The following is a 19,013-nucleotide window of genomic DNA, read 5'->3' as shown; positions in this document are numbered from 1 at the left end:
CATCTTGCAATACATTATCTAGATCGTCTATTTTCAAGATTTTTATATGTTTATAGATCTACTTGATCTTAACCATTTTTAGAGTTAAAATTTTATAATTAGATATGAAAATATCTTTTTAGATAATCTTAATAATTTTTTACAACAAAATTATATGTTAGGGTAAAATTTGGAGGTGTGATTTAATTGGATTGTTTAAGGTTGCAACCTTTTATAGAAATTAGGCCCGATTATTTACGATTGACACCTTCTAAACAGCACAATCTTTAAAAAACATAATCAGTTTACACTTGTGTCTTTTTTGTCGAATTTTTTATTTTTTTCCAAATCACTCTCAATTCGATCAACTTCTAAACCGGGGACTTTTTTTTTTTTTTTTTTATCAAGAGATTAGTTTGAAACTTAAAGTTTTGAATTAACTTTTGTTTTGTAAATGAACCGGTTCGGAACTTCAAGGTCTGAGCTGATCTTTCACTGAAAAAAGACACTTCTATAATGGAGGAGGAACAAGTCTATCCCTCGTAAAAAAAATTTAATATGTTTGCTATCGAGGGAGCACATTATAAAATTAGTCTCTCGAACAAAACATTTAATGTTATGAAGTATAAACGTTTTTCTTGAAAATAATCAGTAGTTAAAAAATGGATATTAAAATTTTAGAAAGAGTTACATTTATCCAAGAAAGCAAGTGTAATGTCATCCTACAGGAGCAACATCTAGTAAAAAAGAAATCTTTAAGCAGATATCTCCCAATTTATTGAAGAAGTCTCCCCAAAATCTTATTTAAATTTATACCTATTTTTTTTTTTTATATATCTTTTTTCAAATTACCCCTACTTTGGACCTTGAGCTTGGGGCAATTTCAAGTTGAGGTGTAAACAGTACTGTCTACAAAGTGATCTCAAATGTGCTGGCCAATATGCTGAAAATGGTCCTAAGCCTTGTTATTTTCAACCTCAATATGCTCTCATCAAAGATCAAATTATGCATCATTTTAGGAAAAGAGCCGGAGCTTAATTGGTTAGCACTCGACAATTTGCAATCCTAGGCTCAATTCCTACTAAATGTAGGGGCCCTCTTTCCACTGATTCACCCAAAAAAAAAACCTTATGGATTATAGGTGTTTACATTCTATAAAATATTTGAAAACCCACTAGGGAAATTACTGAAATTGCGGAAATCGATCTTGACAAAGTCTATTGAGTGGACAAATAATTGTTAATAAGGAAGTGGAGGATGGACCACTCCAAAATTAACTTCTTGATCTTTATGAATGACCCGAGCTGTATGTTACTTCACACCAACTAAAGGGTTAAGTCAAATAGATTCCTCATCTCCCTTTTTTTTTTGCTGCTGTGGCAAAATCGTTTACACATATGATCAACATAATGTGTGCATCATGCTTGATCTCCTGTTTCAAAACTGCGGGGATGGTCCAACTATTTGCAATTTGTTATATGCAGATGATAGTTGATATATTGTGATGCTTGAGAATTTCATAAAAAAAATTTATGGTGTTTTTTGAAATGCTATCAGGTTGTCACTTACCTAGATCAACTTGGAAATCAAGGTTCTTGTCATAGCTATGAGGAAGACAGAAGGAGGCTAATGAGGTGATAAGTCATGGCATGAATTCCTTCCCATCTGAATACCTTGGCCTTTAGTGTTTTGATCAATTGCCAACAGATCATGTAGTTGATAGATTTCAAATGAAATTGGACCTTTGGAAGCCCAAGTATGTATCTCTTACTAGAAAACTCACTTTGCTAGAATTGACCCTCTCAAATCTATATGTTTTGATTTAGAATGCCTAACCAAACTCCCAGGACTCTCGAGAAATTGATGAGGAAGTTCCTTTGGGTATCTAATGAAGAAGGAAAAAGTTTATATAAGGATGCAACCTTATAATGTAGAACTACCGATGTACCTCAAAAATCAATCGGAAAAGGTAGTTTTAATGTTGAAAAACCCTTTAATTGATCATCTCGACATCAAAATGTATGACCATGAAAAATAAAAAGATTTTAAGTCTCAGAAATAGTGCATTTTACAACATATTATTTACACCGTCCATTTTCAAGATTTTCATATGTTTATAGATCTACTTGATTTTAACTATTTTTAAAATTTAAAATTTTATAATTAGATATAAAAATAGAATTTGAGATAATCCTAAGAACATTTTACATCAAAATTATATACCATGATAAAATTTGAATTTGCACTTTACCTCTACAACTACAGATGCATCTGTCTGCCAATTGGGAATGCAAAAAGCTCCATTTGGTAACATGGGATAAAGTTTGTGTACCAAAAAAGTCGGAGGTCCGAGTATAACTAAATTGAAAACTTATGAACATTACTTGAGATAATCAACTAACACGGGCGAATTGTGGAAAGAGGTGATGGTATGTAGTAAATATGGGCATAAATTGGGGTATGATATTAGGGAAAGAGGTAAGTTCTAGAACATTGAAGAAATGTTAACCATTATAGAATAGTGTTGGTAGGTAGTTGTAGTGACATTATTTTGGCAAATAATGGATTTTGTTAAGGACCCCTAAAGCGGGACCATCCATAGAATTCACAAAGTGACAACCAGCAAGAAATAGCTGAGGGTATGATACAAGGCTTCATCTTGAACAAAATGTGGTTCATAGAGTGCAGATATCAAAGAGTGACTGTTTTGTTGTGCAGCATAGTTTTCTTTTTCTTTTTTTGGGGTAGTTTAGTAAGAAAAGGGTCCCTTAACTATAATAGAATTACCCATGATAGAAATAGAACTCTAGTCATTATGTCGTAATGTTGTTGTACCCTGACTACCTATTATTAAAGAAACTATAGCTACATTATCATTGTCCAACCAAAAGAGATGAAATCATTTTGGAGCCTACTTGGGGTTATGAGATTTCAATAGAGCGGTTGGTCTCTTGGGACAGATTTTAACATTTGTTCTTGTCTACCAAGGTTAAGGACCTTCTTATCCCTCATAAAATTCAATGTTTTGTTTGGATTTTAAGATTGCGTGGACTGCAAACAATTAGTAGATTAAGAAAGAGAGGTACAATGTTCACCAATATTTGCCTCATGTGAAAAGATAAAAGAAGATATAGACCACCTCTTCTCACATTGTGTCATGGCAAAAAGGAATCTGGAGTTGGGTGTTGAAATTATCAATGTAGTAGGTGTGACCAACAACACCTTCCCAATTATTTGACCAATGGTTCTCCACACCATTTTCTAAGATCGGCAGTGCCTATGGAAATCATTAAGGGGCCATTTGGATACCTGGAAAAATATTGTCTGTGAAATATATTACTGACGTAATACATTACTTGTAAATGGATTGTTACTGTTTGAGTAGTATTTAGATGCAACTTGAAAAATACTTGGCTGGCAATGTTTAGAAGAAATATGGGAAATGCATTACCAACATTTTACCAACACTTGCCTATAAACTATCATTTCTTTCTTTCTTTTGCCACAAATTCCACTAAAATACGGAATTAAAGTCATCATCACATCATTCAAAAAAGATTTTCTAATAATAACATCATCACCATTCCAAAAAAAAATTCTAATAATAACTTGCACCATTCTAAAGTCATCATCAAACAATTTCTTACTTATTTTGCATGCCTTTGGCACTTACATGGAATCACATGTCTTCTAAACTTTGATTTCAACATGATAAGTCATTGACATAATATGATTGGAATAACATGTTTTTATTATGATGAGCCTTACTTTTATTTATTTTTTATAAAAGTCTTTCAAATATCTATCTATATAAATTCAATAAACAATAAATTTATGATACCAAATTAAAAATCTTTATGGTACAAGTTAAAAAATAGAAATAAGTTTGATTAATAAACTATAAGGTTTGGTAATTACATTAGAAAATTTTGAACTATTGGAAGAAACTAAAGAGTCATCTTATTTCAATTGAGCTTTTACTAATCTCTTATGAAGATTATGTTGGGTAAATTTTTTTATTATAATTGTGTTGTGTAATTTCTTATGTTGGGTGAAATTTTATTTTTTATTATAATTTTATGTTGTAATTTCTCATTGATTAGAATCAATATGCTAAAGAAAATGGATATGCTTAAGGGAAACAGAAAATGGAAAAAGTCCATATGAGAGAGTAAAGGAGCTTAAATAAAAAGAGGGAGAATGGAAAAAGTCCAGAAGAGAGAGCAAGAAGGAAAAAAAAAAAAAAAGTCGAGATGAGAGGAAAAAGCTTAAACATAAAAGGGGCTTAATATAGATATAAAATAAAATAAAAAGTACAGATCAGAAGAAAGAGCTGAGAGAGAGAGCACCTTATGCACTAGGGTTCAAGAGAAAGGGGACCGGCTTAATGAGGGAGGGAGCACCTATACAAAACGAATAAACGAGTTGGCATTTTATTAAGCTGGGATAAGACGTGTTGATATTTTATTAAGCTGGAATAGGACTGACAGATGCACGCAAAAGATATCTAAAGATTACTATTACTTGACAAGAACGGGCTTAAAGAGGGAAGGAGCACCTATGCACACCGAATAGACGGGTTGACATTTTATTAAACTGGGATAGAACAAGTTGGTATTTAATTAAACCGGGATAAGACTGACAGACGCACGCAAAGATTTCTAAAGATTACCAATCAAGAGCATAATAGATTTTTTACCTTTTTCAATAAGCGTATTGTATTTCATGATTTTTGAAAAAATCTCGAATAATCTCTTTCTATTTTTTTATAATAAAGTGTACTAATATCATATTTCCTAGTAATCGATCGTTATGTAATAGATTTCCAAATACCCAAACAGCCCTAAATGTGCTCTCTTTTTGGACCTTTGGAAAAAACACAAACCACAAGATTTTTTTTATTTTTGTGTAATTCAATAGGGAAGATAGGCCACCACCCGTTTTTCAAATAGATTAGGAGTCATTTTTTGAAGGTGTCGGTGGGTAGCATCAATGGGATTGAAAACCACGGGATACAGGTGTGCTTAACACAGGATCTTTTGAGAGAAATGTGCTTCGTGGTGAAGGTCTAAAATCAAGAATCGTGGGCTCAGTTACTTGTGGGCTTTAATGATCAAGGAATGCAACAGATTATCTAGAGGGGAGATTATTTATAACTTTCCATAAAAATCTAGCTGTTGTGTGCACACTTTGGGTTCAGACTATGGCTAGGATCTCAAAGGTCCAGTGTTCCCCACCCAAAAAGATTAAAAAGTAGGCAAAAAGAATAGGTCAGCTAAGAAATCCAAACTTCAAGGGGAACTCTGTTGCGCTCTAAGACACAAAAATAATAAATTAGACTGAATAACACGGAATAAAAGTCATAAAACCACCTAACACCAATATTTGAAACCCAGGTTTGGACTCGGACTTGCCGCACTCCCAAGCCGAAGAGAGGGCCAACTCTGCCAGGTCTGAATTAAAAAATACAAATACTTTCAGGACCCAGAACAGAGTCACCCACTTTTTTGGGTAATTCATCCGTCCCAGAATGACTCGGCTTGCGGGGAAGCAACATCAACTGAATAATACCAAGAGAGCTTAACTCCTATTTTGAGACAAAATTGCTTGATCTCATGGTCTACTTTAGCTTGGCAGTAACACCTGAAGCCAATAAACAGTCTCACTTATTGCGCTTAACCGCACGCCTGCCTTGGCCCTTCTTGGGTGGTCCCTTTCCACGTCGCTTCAACATTTCAAGCTTAGCTAACCGCCTGTAATGCACAAAATCATCAATCAATAAAGATCCAAAGATCGCCTGTAATGCACAAAATCATCACTCAAAGATCCAAACATCTAAAAAGAAACCAAAAGAACTAATTTCAGCTGCATAAACTGCAAGCAAGATTGAAGCTCAAGTAACAACTCTTGCAAGAGGTAAACAGTTTCAAAAAACATCTGCCAAAATAGAGATAAAACTAGGCAGAAGTAAATAAACGTTTAATAGGGTTTCCTCTCTTTTGGACATGAAGAAAGAGTATATTTTCAAGTCCAAGCCAATAAGCCAACTCCAAGGCCCTGTTGCAATCTTGAGATTGGGGGTCTGAAACCAGCTTCCTACCCAAACAGAAAACAAATGGTTTCTAAATGATATTTTCTTGATGACCCAATGACACACACACACGCACAACACAACACACCACGCATGCATGCACAACACAACACACCACGCACGCACACGCACACGCACACACACACATAGGAGGCTAGTTTCCACCAATGTTTCTAATATTGGCGGTGGCTATACTAGCTGCCCACTATCATGAAGTTGCCATCCGCTATGTTGGTTGGGAATAGAGAAAGAATGGCGATAAAACTAGACCCTAATTTAAGAAATAGCAATGACAGTAAATTGTAAACAAAGGATCAGAATGTGTGAAAAATGGATTCAAACACAAATTCCCACTCTAGTAATTCCAGACCAGGCTAGGGCATCACTGTCAAGACCCAATAGGAGGGCATATTCCCACCACCCCAAAACTTGGCCTGGGAATTTCACTGCTCACAGTAGTCTCCGAAGCGCTATCCAGGAACTCCTGATAAGAGGCCAAAGACAATTAATCTTGATGCACTCTGATATCAGGCGAGCACTACAAAGTTATGTCCATCTCTATTTAAATCTCCAATTGCCACATCTGCAGATACTCTTTGATAAAAATTAAAAAAAAAAATGTATAGAAATCCTCTAATTCCTCTAATCCATAGACCATCAACCATAAATGACATTCCAACAATGATAACCATCACCCACTTTTCTGATATATGATGGATAATAATAATTATTCCATTGTACATATAAATTGACTGAGAGCAGAATATTCTAGAAAACTAAAACCACGTTTATTGAACTTATACATTGACTGAGAACAGAATATTCTAAAAGACTAAACCCATGTTTATTGAACTTGCTCAAGTATTAAATACATATATAGTGTACTTTCAATCTGCAGAATACATCACCCAGTATCTTTATATGGACATTTCGCTTCGTGTCATTTTACAGTGATGATCTTGGAAAAATGTGCATTTTCAATGCCCTGAGACACAACTTGAGGTGGCAGCTAAAGGCCAAGAAGCAGCCTACAAAACCAAGTGCCTGGACTCCAGAGTAAGCTTCCACAACAAAATAAACAGTGGTGAAAGATTGCCATGATAATCATTTTCGGGAAAGTCGTCAGTTGGTTATAATCATGGAATACTCGAGTTTAGTTTCTTTTTTATTTTTTATTTTTTATTTTGGGGGGGGGGGGGAATGGTGACGAAGATTTGTATTACTGTATATGAAAGGTACAACAGTTGTATAAGCTTGTTGCCGGGCCAGCTCTTAGTGTCCATGCACAAAGCATTGATGCTAGACGAAGCACCCGATATACAAAAAATAGTCTTAGAGGCAGCACTCTATACAAGGGAAAAGGCAAAAAACAAAAAATGTTGAAATGATGCAAAAAACTGATAAGAATCGATCAGTGTCCCTGGCAATCACATCATTCTTGACCAAACTGTCTGCACAAGAGTTGGCCTCCCTCCAAATACGCCGAAAGAAGACGCGAATATGCCTACAGAGGAAGGAAATAGGGATAATATGGATAAGATGCCATGGACTGGTAAATGTTCGCAAGACAAACGCAATGTTGTTCTTGGAGTCTCCCTCAACAAGAAGGGAGTTACCCCCAATTCCAGTTGAATCTCTTGATGCCTTCCAGTAAGGCCATAGACTCCACAAAGGCGGAATCTGCATGGCCAAGATGGCCAGAGAACAAAAGAAGGATACGCTGTTGTGATTTCTGAAGAGACCCCCAAAGCCTGCCAGCCCCAGGCTGCCAAGAGAGCAACTGTCAAAGTTGAGCTTCATCTGATTTGTCTCCGGAGGTATTCACAGCGAAGCAGGAAATCAAAGCTGCTGTAGAAGATAGGATATTACTCCCACTGCCGAGGAAATTGTTCATGGAGAGGCTTCTAAGAGTGTCGTGGTTTCAAGCTCAAAGGATGGCCATATTTCTAACACAATCCAAGAGGGCATTGGGATTAGCCACCATATCCTCGAAATTCCTCGTGATGCTCTCAGTCCACAGGGTCCATAATGGTTGCAGCCATTGAACCCCTCAAAGCAAGATGACTGCTGCCAGACATGGTGGAGAGAGAAAAGATTGAAATGTACGGATTGTGGTGCTACCCAAACCCAACCAAAGCTCTAAAGGATCTAAGACCACAAAATTTCGGCCATCTTGCAATGAAGAAATATGAGGGCTTTGTTTTCCTCAGCAGCTTTGCACATAGAGCACCTGTTGGGAATATGGAATTCTCTAATTTGAAGCTTTTCTATTCTTGGAACCTTTGCTAAAATAGTAATCCAACAAAACCTCTGAATCTTTGACGAGATCAAACTCAACCATCTGCTTGCCACCGAGAGGTGGGTTTATTTCTTCAATTTTTTTATGATCTAGCCAAGGATCTTGGATGGAACGTGGAGCCCTATATTGTGATCCTCAATCCCAGAGGGTTTGAACCCGACAACTATGCTCCAGCGTACTCGTTTGAATTGCTGTTCTCAAGTGTAAGATGCAGTGCATATGATATTTTCCCTATTCGGCACTGATTCATATGCACTGATTTAGGTTTGTGCCCAATGGTAATGTGAACCTACACATCATTACCGATCCCTTAAAACTTACTATTGTGATTCCAACCTCATGGAATCGCGCTTCCATGTGATAAGGATCACACTCCCTTGATATGTGATGGTACAGTCGACAATCCCAACCACAAGGATCTTCCAGCAATACATGGTTCAGTGGACCCGAACCAGTTCCCATTCCCTGTAATGCACCCGAAGCCGACAACTATGCTCCAACCTCCTCAAGAGTAGGCCTCATTTCTATAACCCGTTAATTTGAGTAACCCGTTAATTTGGTTAAAAGTGGTCAGAAGGCCACATACTAGAGATAAAGTGGTCCCTTGAAACTTGCCCTAATCCAATAAATATTACTAAAAGAAATCCATCCACATGCTTAGATAGAGGGAAAGACCAAAGAAGAACAGGGAACAAAAATTATCTCGAACTCCTATGATTAAGAAACACCTCTCAAAATATAATGAGGGAATTTTTTTGGATTCATGCACTTGCCGTCAATGCATGTCAAGCAGGTGTGACCTCTCAAAGTATAATCTAAGGACAGTTCTTCGATTCACACACTTGCGATCAATTCTTGTCAGGCAGGTGTGAGTGAAATTCACATATAAACACAGTGGAACGACAAATAGTAAGCTTTTGTGTGTAGTTGAACCTTGCAAATATCAATTTTCAACCCACCCATAAAAAATAAACTTAGCGACTGGTCAGGCTTTGAAAATCCATTTACGTCTTGTCACCAAACTCGGCATCAAGAAGTGTTCAATTTGAGCTGCACGCCTAAATATGTTGTTGAAACTGCAAATGATACTGACATAAATTATTCATCGATGGATAAGAGCATCAGACATTGGTGGGCTGTGTATGAATCTTTTTCAAATGACAAATACACTAATATCCTTTAATATAGATGCATTTGGTCCCCTTTTCAAGTTGACTGTAATACCACAGAAGGAGATATCGTTATGCAGCAGTTCCTATTCAAATGAAATAAATAGGATTTGGAGTCACAATAAATATCAATTCCTGAGAGGTTCTTCAAGCACACCATTCACTACTGGAACAATAGGGTTTGTAGTTTTCATACATTAATTTCTAAACAAGCTCATAACAGCATAATAGAAAGCCCACCTCCAAGTTCCTCACTTTAAACTCAAGTAGAAAGAGAAACATAGAGTTACCACATTGCCCTCATTTACAGGCTTGTATTCTGCCTCCAAATTCTGAAGAGGTGGGTTTTGTCTTCAGATTAGCTAGAGTTCCATCTCAAATGAAAAATAATATGGACTGGTTGGTCCAGTTCCCCAACAATAGTTGCAAGGCACAGTAGTGCCCTCTTCCTCCTCTACCGCAGGGCCATGCTACTCTCTATATGCAACATCATCCTACATCAGTGCAAACCTCCCTTAACCTTGCAAAGTTGCACCAACCATTTCCATTCCATCTATCGGAGTGGCAAACAATTTGCATCTTCTATGCCCCAATTGGAGCTAAGCTACATTCTTTCAAGCTCTAAAGAGGTCTCAGTTGCAGTTCAGATCTAACTCACCCAGTGTTCCAAAAAGCGGACCACCCAGCGCCTGGGCAACCGCCTAGGTGGATCTGAGGCCTGGGCAATGTGCCCAGGCCTAGGCGCCCTAAAAAAGCGGTGGTCCCTAGGCGCCCGCCTAGGAGCCCAGGAAACCACCTAGGCGGCCGCCCAGCTCCCAGACCTAGGTGGCCGCCTAGGTCCAACGCCCGCGAAAATTGCTTTCTATGGGGGCATTTTTTCTCCATTTCTTTATACTAAACGGCCAAAAATTGTGGTTTTAGGTCTATTTGAAACCTAAAACTTATTAGAGCCCATTTTAGAGAGCGAAAGCCCCCAAAAAACTAATTTTTCTGTGATTTCTTTAAGATCGAAGGGTTTCTCAAAGTTATGAAAAATCGATCAAAACATCACCCATTGATATTAGATTTAATTTTTGATGTTTTATAAATCTATTGAAGGGGTTTTCAGAAGATTTTGAGTCCTTAGAAGCATCTTTGAGGTGGAAGTTTGGAGATTGAGCAATCAAACTCAAAGTAAGTGATTTTTTTTATTGCTTGTGTAAATTGCATTATTTTGAGATGCCTTCTTCGGGATCTAATAGGAGTGGTGATCCCAGTTAAAAATAAGGCTACAACCCAAATCCTAATGATAAAAATTGCATAAGATGCAATTTTTGTGAGAAGGATACAAAAGGGGCCATAAACCGGTTCAATAAACATCTTGTCGATATCAGGGGGGATGTTACCCAATGTAAAAAGACTTCCGAAGCTGTTAAAAAGGAAATAACCAATTTTTTTAATATGGTAAAAAAGAAAAAAGATGAGAGATTTGCATCCATAGCAGAGATTAGGTCTGAGGTTCGGGACAATTATGATGATGATGACAGTGATGAGGATGGGATTGGGGAGGGATGTCAAGAGGTAAAAGTAGAACAATCCATTATTAGGGGAAAGGGAAAAAGAGTTGTAATTGCTTCTGGTTCTAGGAGTAAGGAGCCTCGGGTTAGAGGCCCTATGGATAGTTTTTTGCCTCGGCCTGACACTGAGGTTGCAGGAGAGAAAACAAAGAAGCAAACCACCATTGAAAATAGAATGAAGAAGGAAGAGAGAGATAGAGCTGCTTATTATCTTGCTACATGGTTTTATGAGGCGGGCATTCCTTTCAATACCACTCGCATAAGCAGCTTCTATGCTGCAATAGAGGCAATTGGCCAATTTGGGCCTGGGATGAAACCTCTAACCCCATATGATCTTTCAGAGTTTGAAAAAGGCGGTGAGTGTCACGAAGGAAGCTGTAGAAGTTAAGAAGGATGGATGGGTCCAGTATGGGTTTATTATGACTGATGCTTGGAGTGATAGGTAGAGAAGAAGTCCAATGAATTTGCTTGTGAATTGTCCTTTAGGGACTGTTTTTTGAGGTCTATTGATGCCTTCTGATCATATCCATGATGCCCATTACATATTCCAAGTTTTAGAGAAAGGAATCAAGGAGGTTGGGAACATCATGTTGTACAGGTTGTCACAGACAATGCTGCTCCTAATGTTGTTGCAGCTAATTTGTTGCGCATAGCGCATAGCTTATCCTAGAATCTTTTGGATACCATGTGCAGCACACTGTATAGACCTCATGCTTGAGGCTCTTGCCGGTTTAACCGAGATATCAGGTGCACTGAAGAAGGCAAAGTCAGTTACAACTTTCATTTATGGCCACTATCTCATCCTCAGCATGATGCATAGTTTTCCAAAGAAGAAAGAGATTGTGAGGCATGGGGTCACGAGATTTGCGACCTGGTACTTATGCCTAGATAACATACATTCGAGGAGAGTGCAGTTGAGGCAGATGTTTACCTCGGATGACTGGAGAGCATACAAGTGGTCCAAGGATCAGGTTGGAAGAAGGTGAGAGATATTATCCTTTCTAAAGATTTTTGACGAGGGGTGAAAGGCTCAAAGTCCTTCACATGGTTTATATTGACAAGCCTTCTATGGGCTCTATATCTGAGGCTATGCAGAAATGCAAAAGAGAGATAGCCCAAAATTTTGATAATGATGAGAACTGCTACAAGCTTGTTTGGGAGATTATTGACGAGAAGTGGGATAGGCAGCTACATCGGTCATTGTATGCAGCTGGCTATTATTTGAACCAGTTTTTTTTTATGTTGACAAGGATATACACACAAATGACCCAATTATGACTGGATTTAATAAGTGTGTAGATGTTCTAGTACCTGATCCAGATGTCCCAGATATTATATGCGCTGATGAGCTGATAAATTACAAGTGCTCATTAAAGTCTTTGGGAGTCCAATGGCGATGAGGCAAAGGACCAAAATTGATCCAGGTAGTAGTAATATTCTTAAGTTCATCACATTCAAGTAATCAAGTTTCATGTTTATAATTCTAATATTTATTTATGACTTTATTCTATATCTTTGCAGCCAATTGGTGGAGCCAACATGGGTGTAGTTCTCCAAATTTACAAAAGTTGGCCATTCGGATCTTAAACCTAACCACTTCTTCATCCAATTGTGGGCGCAATTGGAGTACTTTTGAAGGGGTATGGCCGTAAGGGTAATCTGTATAATTGTATTACTGATACATGAATCATATATTTTAATTAGTTTCATTTGATTTTGTTAGATTCATACAAAGAGAAGGAACAGGCTTGAATCAAAGAGGTTCAATGACCTAGTCTATGTCAAGTATAATCGATTCTTGAAGAATGTGTTTGCTAAGAGAGATAAGAGAGACCCCATCAGATCAAAAAATATGGACAATACTATGGAGTGGTTAGTTGATGATGATGAGGTGGAGGGGCATGAAGGATTGACATGGGACATGGTCATGGATACTTCAGGGACATCAGCTAACCGTCCTAGGGCCACTAGATCTTTTGCACAGAGAATGAGGGTGGAGGAGGAAGATGAGGAAGAAGAGGCAGATTTAGAAGAGACGGAGGAGGACGACCAATATGTCGAGGAGGGTGACAACTCCGATGAATATAATGCCAATGCAACTGACCCTAATTTTTCTGATGATGAATGATGAATGTTGAATAATTATTAACCTTTAGACTTTGATTGAAATATAAATGGTAAATTTTAAGTTTTAATTGGATATGGATTATGGACAGACTTATGGTTATGCTTATGGAGTGTGTGCTAATGTGTAGTATACTTTCAATTCTAATGTGCCTTAAATTCCTAATTTTTATATTTTATACAATATACAATTGTATAATCCTGTTTGGATTCAACTGGGCCGCCCAGGTTCTGGTCGCCCGTCTAGCGCTTTTTGAAAGTATGAACTCACCTTTTTTACATAGTGATCATCTCTCAAAGCAGGCTATTAAATAATTTTGGCCATCAAGGAAATGTTTGGCCATCTTATAACAAAGATTTTCTAATCATGCGATTCCCGACAACGCAGTAGGATGGTAAAGCATGATACCTAACTGAAATCTAGATGAATCCATATATATGACTCATACAAGGCTATAACATCTTGAAATGATGAAGAAAGTAGAAATTTTTACTAAAGCCTGTGTGCATGTCTATTTTTTTATTTTTTGGTGTAGTGAACACCTGGTCTGCTAGTTCCCACATCTTGTGGGATTTTTTTTTTTTTTGATGAAGAAAAATAATAATAATAATAATAATAAATAAATAAAAACTAAAAAAATGATAAGATAAAGATGTGTTTAATTGATGATGGTGATCAGAGCACAATGAGTAGCCACGAGTATCTTCTTTCGGAGCAACATATTACTCCTAATTTTCGCTCATATTTGAAGAATGAAAACCTTAAGAGGGCTTCCAAGAAGAACAAGAAGAGCAAGAAATACCTTGAATTTTTTTTTGGAATTTTTTAGGCTATTTTAGAATTTTTATTTATTGATGGACCAGTTAGGTACTTTTTAAACATTTTAATTAAAGTTAGGGAGTTCATTTTCAAGTTATATTTAAGTTAGGACTTTTTGTTCAAAAATTAATTTGTATGGATAAATATTTTTCAAAGCGATAAATTTTCATTATAAATAGGGGTGTGGACGGGCTAGAGAGGCATTCAGGTATTCCTCTTTTCAAGAAAAAAAGACTTTGTCTTGGAAAACAAAAAGGAAGCCTAAGGCTTGAGCCCTAGGTGGGAGGAAGCCTAACGGTTTCTCCAAAATTGCATGTGTCAAGGTGTTTTCTTCATGATTTCCACTGTTTCTTCAAGTTCTCTACATCATTAATGCAATTATTCCATGTAATCATTGATCTCAAAATGCATTTGCTCTTCCAAAAAGCAACCCTCTCATTATCATGATTCGAAGCTCGCTAAGCTTTTGTGTCAACACTCATAAATTTGTACAGTTTATCACTAGTTGATTAACACAAGTTTTCACTAGTTAATCAAGACCAAGCATTTTGATATTTGACAGAACTAAATGGCTTAACTTTTGCTGTAATTCTAATCCTTTTAGAAAGACCTTGTTCATAGTTAGTTTTTTAGCCAAATGGGAGGTAGTCAATACAATATAAGCTTCTGAAAGTTCTGAATTAGATGCTCCAATAGTAAGAGCTAAAAATCAGCCAAGACCTAAGAATGCCAAGGATAGCACTCCACAAAAAAATTTGAAAAGCCCATGCTAAAATTTATTAATGCATTACATTGTATCCTGTAGTGAACATCTCTCCAAATGTGAGTAATGAGAAGTTATGCTCTACAACAGTAATTTACAGAGAAGTTTGAGCTAAAAAGGTATTTAACACACTGATTTGAGCACTTAATAAACACACAATATAAGCATAGAATCCAAAATAAAACGGAACATACTCGTGTTCTTGCCGGCCCATAACGAGGGGATCCTCTTTTTTAATGTCGTAAGGGTACCATGAAGCAACCTTCTCACCAATTAATTTCTTCCTCAATAACTTATGAGGAGACCTTTGGCCTGTGGGATTCAAAACATGACCAAATATCTGTGCTCTTACCTCTGTCACTCCTTTCAATGCTGCCTCAGCCAATAGCTTCCTCAGGCTCATTTCCAAGCTTTAAAACTCACTATTACCTATTAGACAAAATTTAAGAAATATTATCTCATTCAGCATTTTTTTTTATCAATAACAAATTATTTTTAAAAAGAATTAGAAGTATAGCTATAAACCACAAAAAAAGGGGCATGTGTATACAAGAGAAGAGGGAGTTATATAAACAAAATACAGACAATCAACTGGATTCATTTGTGACATCACCATTTCAATCCTCACCAGCTTCATGAATTTTCATTTTAAAGAAGAGTTCCAATTGCTTATCAAAAAAAAAAAAAGAGTTCCAATTGAACAAAATGTGCACTGTGAAGGATTGCAGTTTTTTTCTCTTGAATACAATTTGAAGGCCGCTTTGTTTTCTTTTCTGATAAATACATTGCGAAAAATGTGTTCTAGATGAGCTTTTAGACATAAAGTTGGTCATGATATTTTCACATGAAATACATTGCCACATTTCTAGCGATATTTTCATCTGGATGCAACTTAGGAAGTACAATGGCACTGTTTGGCTATGTATGGAAGAAATGTGGAAATACATTACCCTCATTTTGGCTAGGAAAAATTGCATGAATTTTACCTATAATAATGTGATTTCTTGTACAGTCGGTCATATTTTGCCATTTTTCACACCATATGAGGTGCAAATAAGAAATTAATCTAACAACCAGCCCCAAATGAATCTCACCATACCATTGATGGCTATGTTAACATGATGCATACTCAAGAAATCAAAACCTTCCAGAAATAAAAAAAACCTTTTAATTATTTTGTAAAACAGACAAATGAAAGAAAAACTAAATAATGTTTATGTAAAACAGGAATACAAATTGCGTATTGATGACTAACTTGGACCACTTAAATTCAAACAATGTGCATTTTGTATTGTAAATTATGCAGCATGAATCAAATTGTAACATGGACAGAAGAGTTGACAACGTTCCTCCGAGATGTGACATAAAATTGAATTCTCATCATTGTCAAAAACTTTTACTTTTATGGATAAGTTTTGGATTAGACAAGACATTGCAAATCACTACAAAAATTATAAGCAAAAATCACAAAAAATAACTAAAAAAGCACTATAAAACTGCTACGATATCACAAATAAAAACTATAAAAATCAGTGCAGTATCCCTTCAAACCTCACCACAAAATAGAAAACACAAAATTGCATTTGCAAACTACTATATCACCGACAGTACTACCAAAATCAGTAAAATATCCCCTCAAATCTCACCACAAAATATAAAAATAAAAAGTGCACCGATGCTTTAGGATTTGGCTTTATTAAGTGCTCCCTGGTTTGATCAATTGAAATATCTTCAACCTCAAACTAACTATCTGCAAGCTTGGAGATTAGGGCTTTGAGAAACAGAGTTTCCTTGAGGGGCTAGAGACAAGGTTTTTTGTTTCGAGTGACACGCCAGATTTAGGGTTTTAAGGAGAGGATGTTTAGGGCTTTTGAGGGGAAAAGTTGGCCAAGGAGATGGAGATGGAGATAGAGAGAGGGTGAATGGGTACAGAAATAGAGAGAGAGCGGGAGGATAGGGAAGTCCGATGGTAGAGAGAGATAGAGAGAGTAGAGAGAGCTGTGGGGTGTGCATGTGGGCAAATTTATGTGAACGCCAGGTTTCCGAGAGAAAAGAAGGGCTTCTGTGAACGTGGCGTTTGATAACTTTCTTTGTAGTTTCCCCAGGATTCTCCCTGCTGCTAACTTTCTTGGAATCTGGGAAGAAAGTGAAAATTGGTAGCCTGAAAGCTAGAAACCCTGTTTGATCAAATGTGGTTCTACTATTTTCACCTGTTTGGTAGTGGGAAAGCAGGATACATGTTTTAACCGTTCATTATGTATTTCATTGATTTGATGCGTAAAATGTATATTTTGAATAAGATTTTCTTGCTACCACCCATCTAATGTGTTTCTTACAATGTATCGTTAAGATCGAAATTTAATCTCATATTTCTGTAACTAAAGAGAGAACAACCCCCAATAAAAAATCAAATTTCAACCACACTGATACACCATAATAGGTAAGTACATAACCATATCCAAAGTTCACTAAGAAAGTCTTATACAACTCGAGGCTAAAAATATGAACATATGTGGAGAACAACGTAACCTAGTGCAATTCTATATAATCAACTATGGATCCTTGCATGAAAACATCCATTCAAATCAATTATGGATCCTTCTAATACTTTTAAGCCAAAACTTTCAGAAATACATATCTTATAAAATGTAATGGTTAAGATTGAAGTTTGTTCTTATATCGTGCAATGCTCATTGAACATTTAGATCCGAAAAAACAAGGAGAGCATATCAACAACTAGAAGTGAAACACCGACTCTAATCCAAATAATGAAATTAACACAACAATTTCTCCCAAAAAACCAAACGAAAGGAGAAAAATTTCAATCCAATCACTCATTTGAACCACAGAGTCCACCCATAGCAATTCTACATAATAATAGCAATAACTCGCAACAAAAATTATGGAACGAAGTAATTGATTGATCAACTTGTCCATGGCAAAAATTTCAAAAAAAGTGCATAAGAAAAAAATGAAAACTATAATGAATAATCATGGATAAAATGAATAAACATATTCATGGAAGAATCCTAAGCTGTGCAAAATTACATAAATAGCAAAGCAATCAAACAATAAACTTATGAATAACAGATCAACGAGGTCACCAATTATTAGCGTATCATGAAAAACCAGAATCAGATCACACCAAGACATGGTCAAGTTCCACCTCAAAAAACACATTAAAAAAGGAATGGCACCTTGAAAGAGGCAAATGTACAGCAACTCAAAAGAGGCAAAAAATAATCGCACCTCACAGTGCAAAAAAAAAAAGATACCAATATGGACATGCCATTCATGGTAAAAAGACCAGAAATGCATAAAATTTGAAGAAAAAAATAAGAAACTAGACAACAAACCTGTGAATGATTCTTCAGTTAAATGAGTAGAATAAACCAACTTGACCCTATTAAAGTTGGGTATTGATATTCCGTATAATCTCTTTAACAGAAAAACCGTATATTAGATTTGGATATTCTCAAATGCAAAACCATAGTTAACAGCAAAAGCCTGTTAAACTTACAGAGAGAGATCAATGAAACCTACATTCCCAATGTCGAGAGAGACCAAAATCATCTCAAATGTCTAGAGAGAGACTCAAACCCATTTGAAGATTCAATAATATCCAGAGACAACACAAAATGAGGCTAAGCAAAGCCAGTCGCAGAAATTGTAGAGAGAGAAACACATAAACCAAGACCAAGAGAAAAGGAGGGAGAGATGGATGAGCGTACCTGCTATCCTCCGTCCAGAGTGAGAGATGAGGGTTCCTGGACGGCGAGAGCGACCAGGAAGAGCGAACTTTGAGAGAGGAGCTCCAGGGCTGTCTCTGTGGGCCGAGCGAGAGAGTATAGCGCGAGACAACTAGGAGAAAGCCGACTAAGCTGTAGATGTACGGGCCCCTAAAAAACGTTTGTACATAATATAATGCAACAATCTTATAATATGATATGCACCAACCTTAAAAACCTTATGGCCACTTTTTTTATCCCAATTTAGAATATACACTTTTTTTATTCTAACGAATAATTCCTAAAAAAAAAAAAAAATTTAAAACACGACTTAAAAAGTATTGTTTTAGCCCAATTAACATAAGTTGTTTATTTTGGTGAGATTGTTAGATCTAGGCTTTAGAGAGATTTTTTTATTTCTAATTTTTTTTAGATGGCTTTATTATTATTAGATAAACAATGTTTAAAAAAAAAAATTGGTTTT

General features: G+C 36.4%; 1 protein-coding gene across 1 annotated transcript; it reads right to left on the bottom strand.

Annotated features, from left to right (window-relative positions):
• Positions 1-5,285: 5,285 nt before the first annotated feature.
• Positions 5,286-18,629, bottom strand: LOC18448049 (37S ribosomal protein S27). Its single transcript, XM_006858126.4, has 3 exons — positions 18,533-18,629; positions 14,996-15,230; positions 5,286-5,732 (listed from the first exon to the last, which is right to left on the bottom strand). The coding sequence occupies exons 2-3, from the start codon at positions 15,202-15,204 to the stop codon at positions 5,642-5,644; spliced, it is 300 nt and encodes a 99-aa protein (XP_006858188.1). The 5' UTR covers positions 15,205-15,230; positions 18,533-18,629; the 3' UTR covers positions 5,286-5,641.
• Between the last annotated feature and the right edge of the window lie 384 nt (positions 18,630-19,013).

The sequence above is a fragment of the Amborella trichopoda genome, chromosome 2 (assembly GCF_054954075.1).
Source record: "Amborella trichopoda isolate Santa Cruz 75 chromosome 2, AtrichopodaSantaCruz75HAP2 v2.0, whole genome shotgun sequence".
NCBI lineage: Eukaryota > Viridiplantae > Streptophyta > Magnoliopsida > Amborellales > Amborellaceae > Amborella > Amborella trichopoda.
Note: the sequence above shows the minus strand (reverse complement) of the source record. Positions and strands in the feature narration are given on the sequence as shown.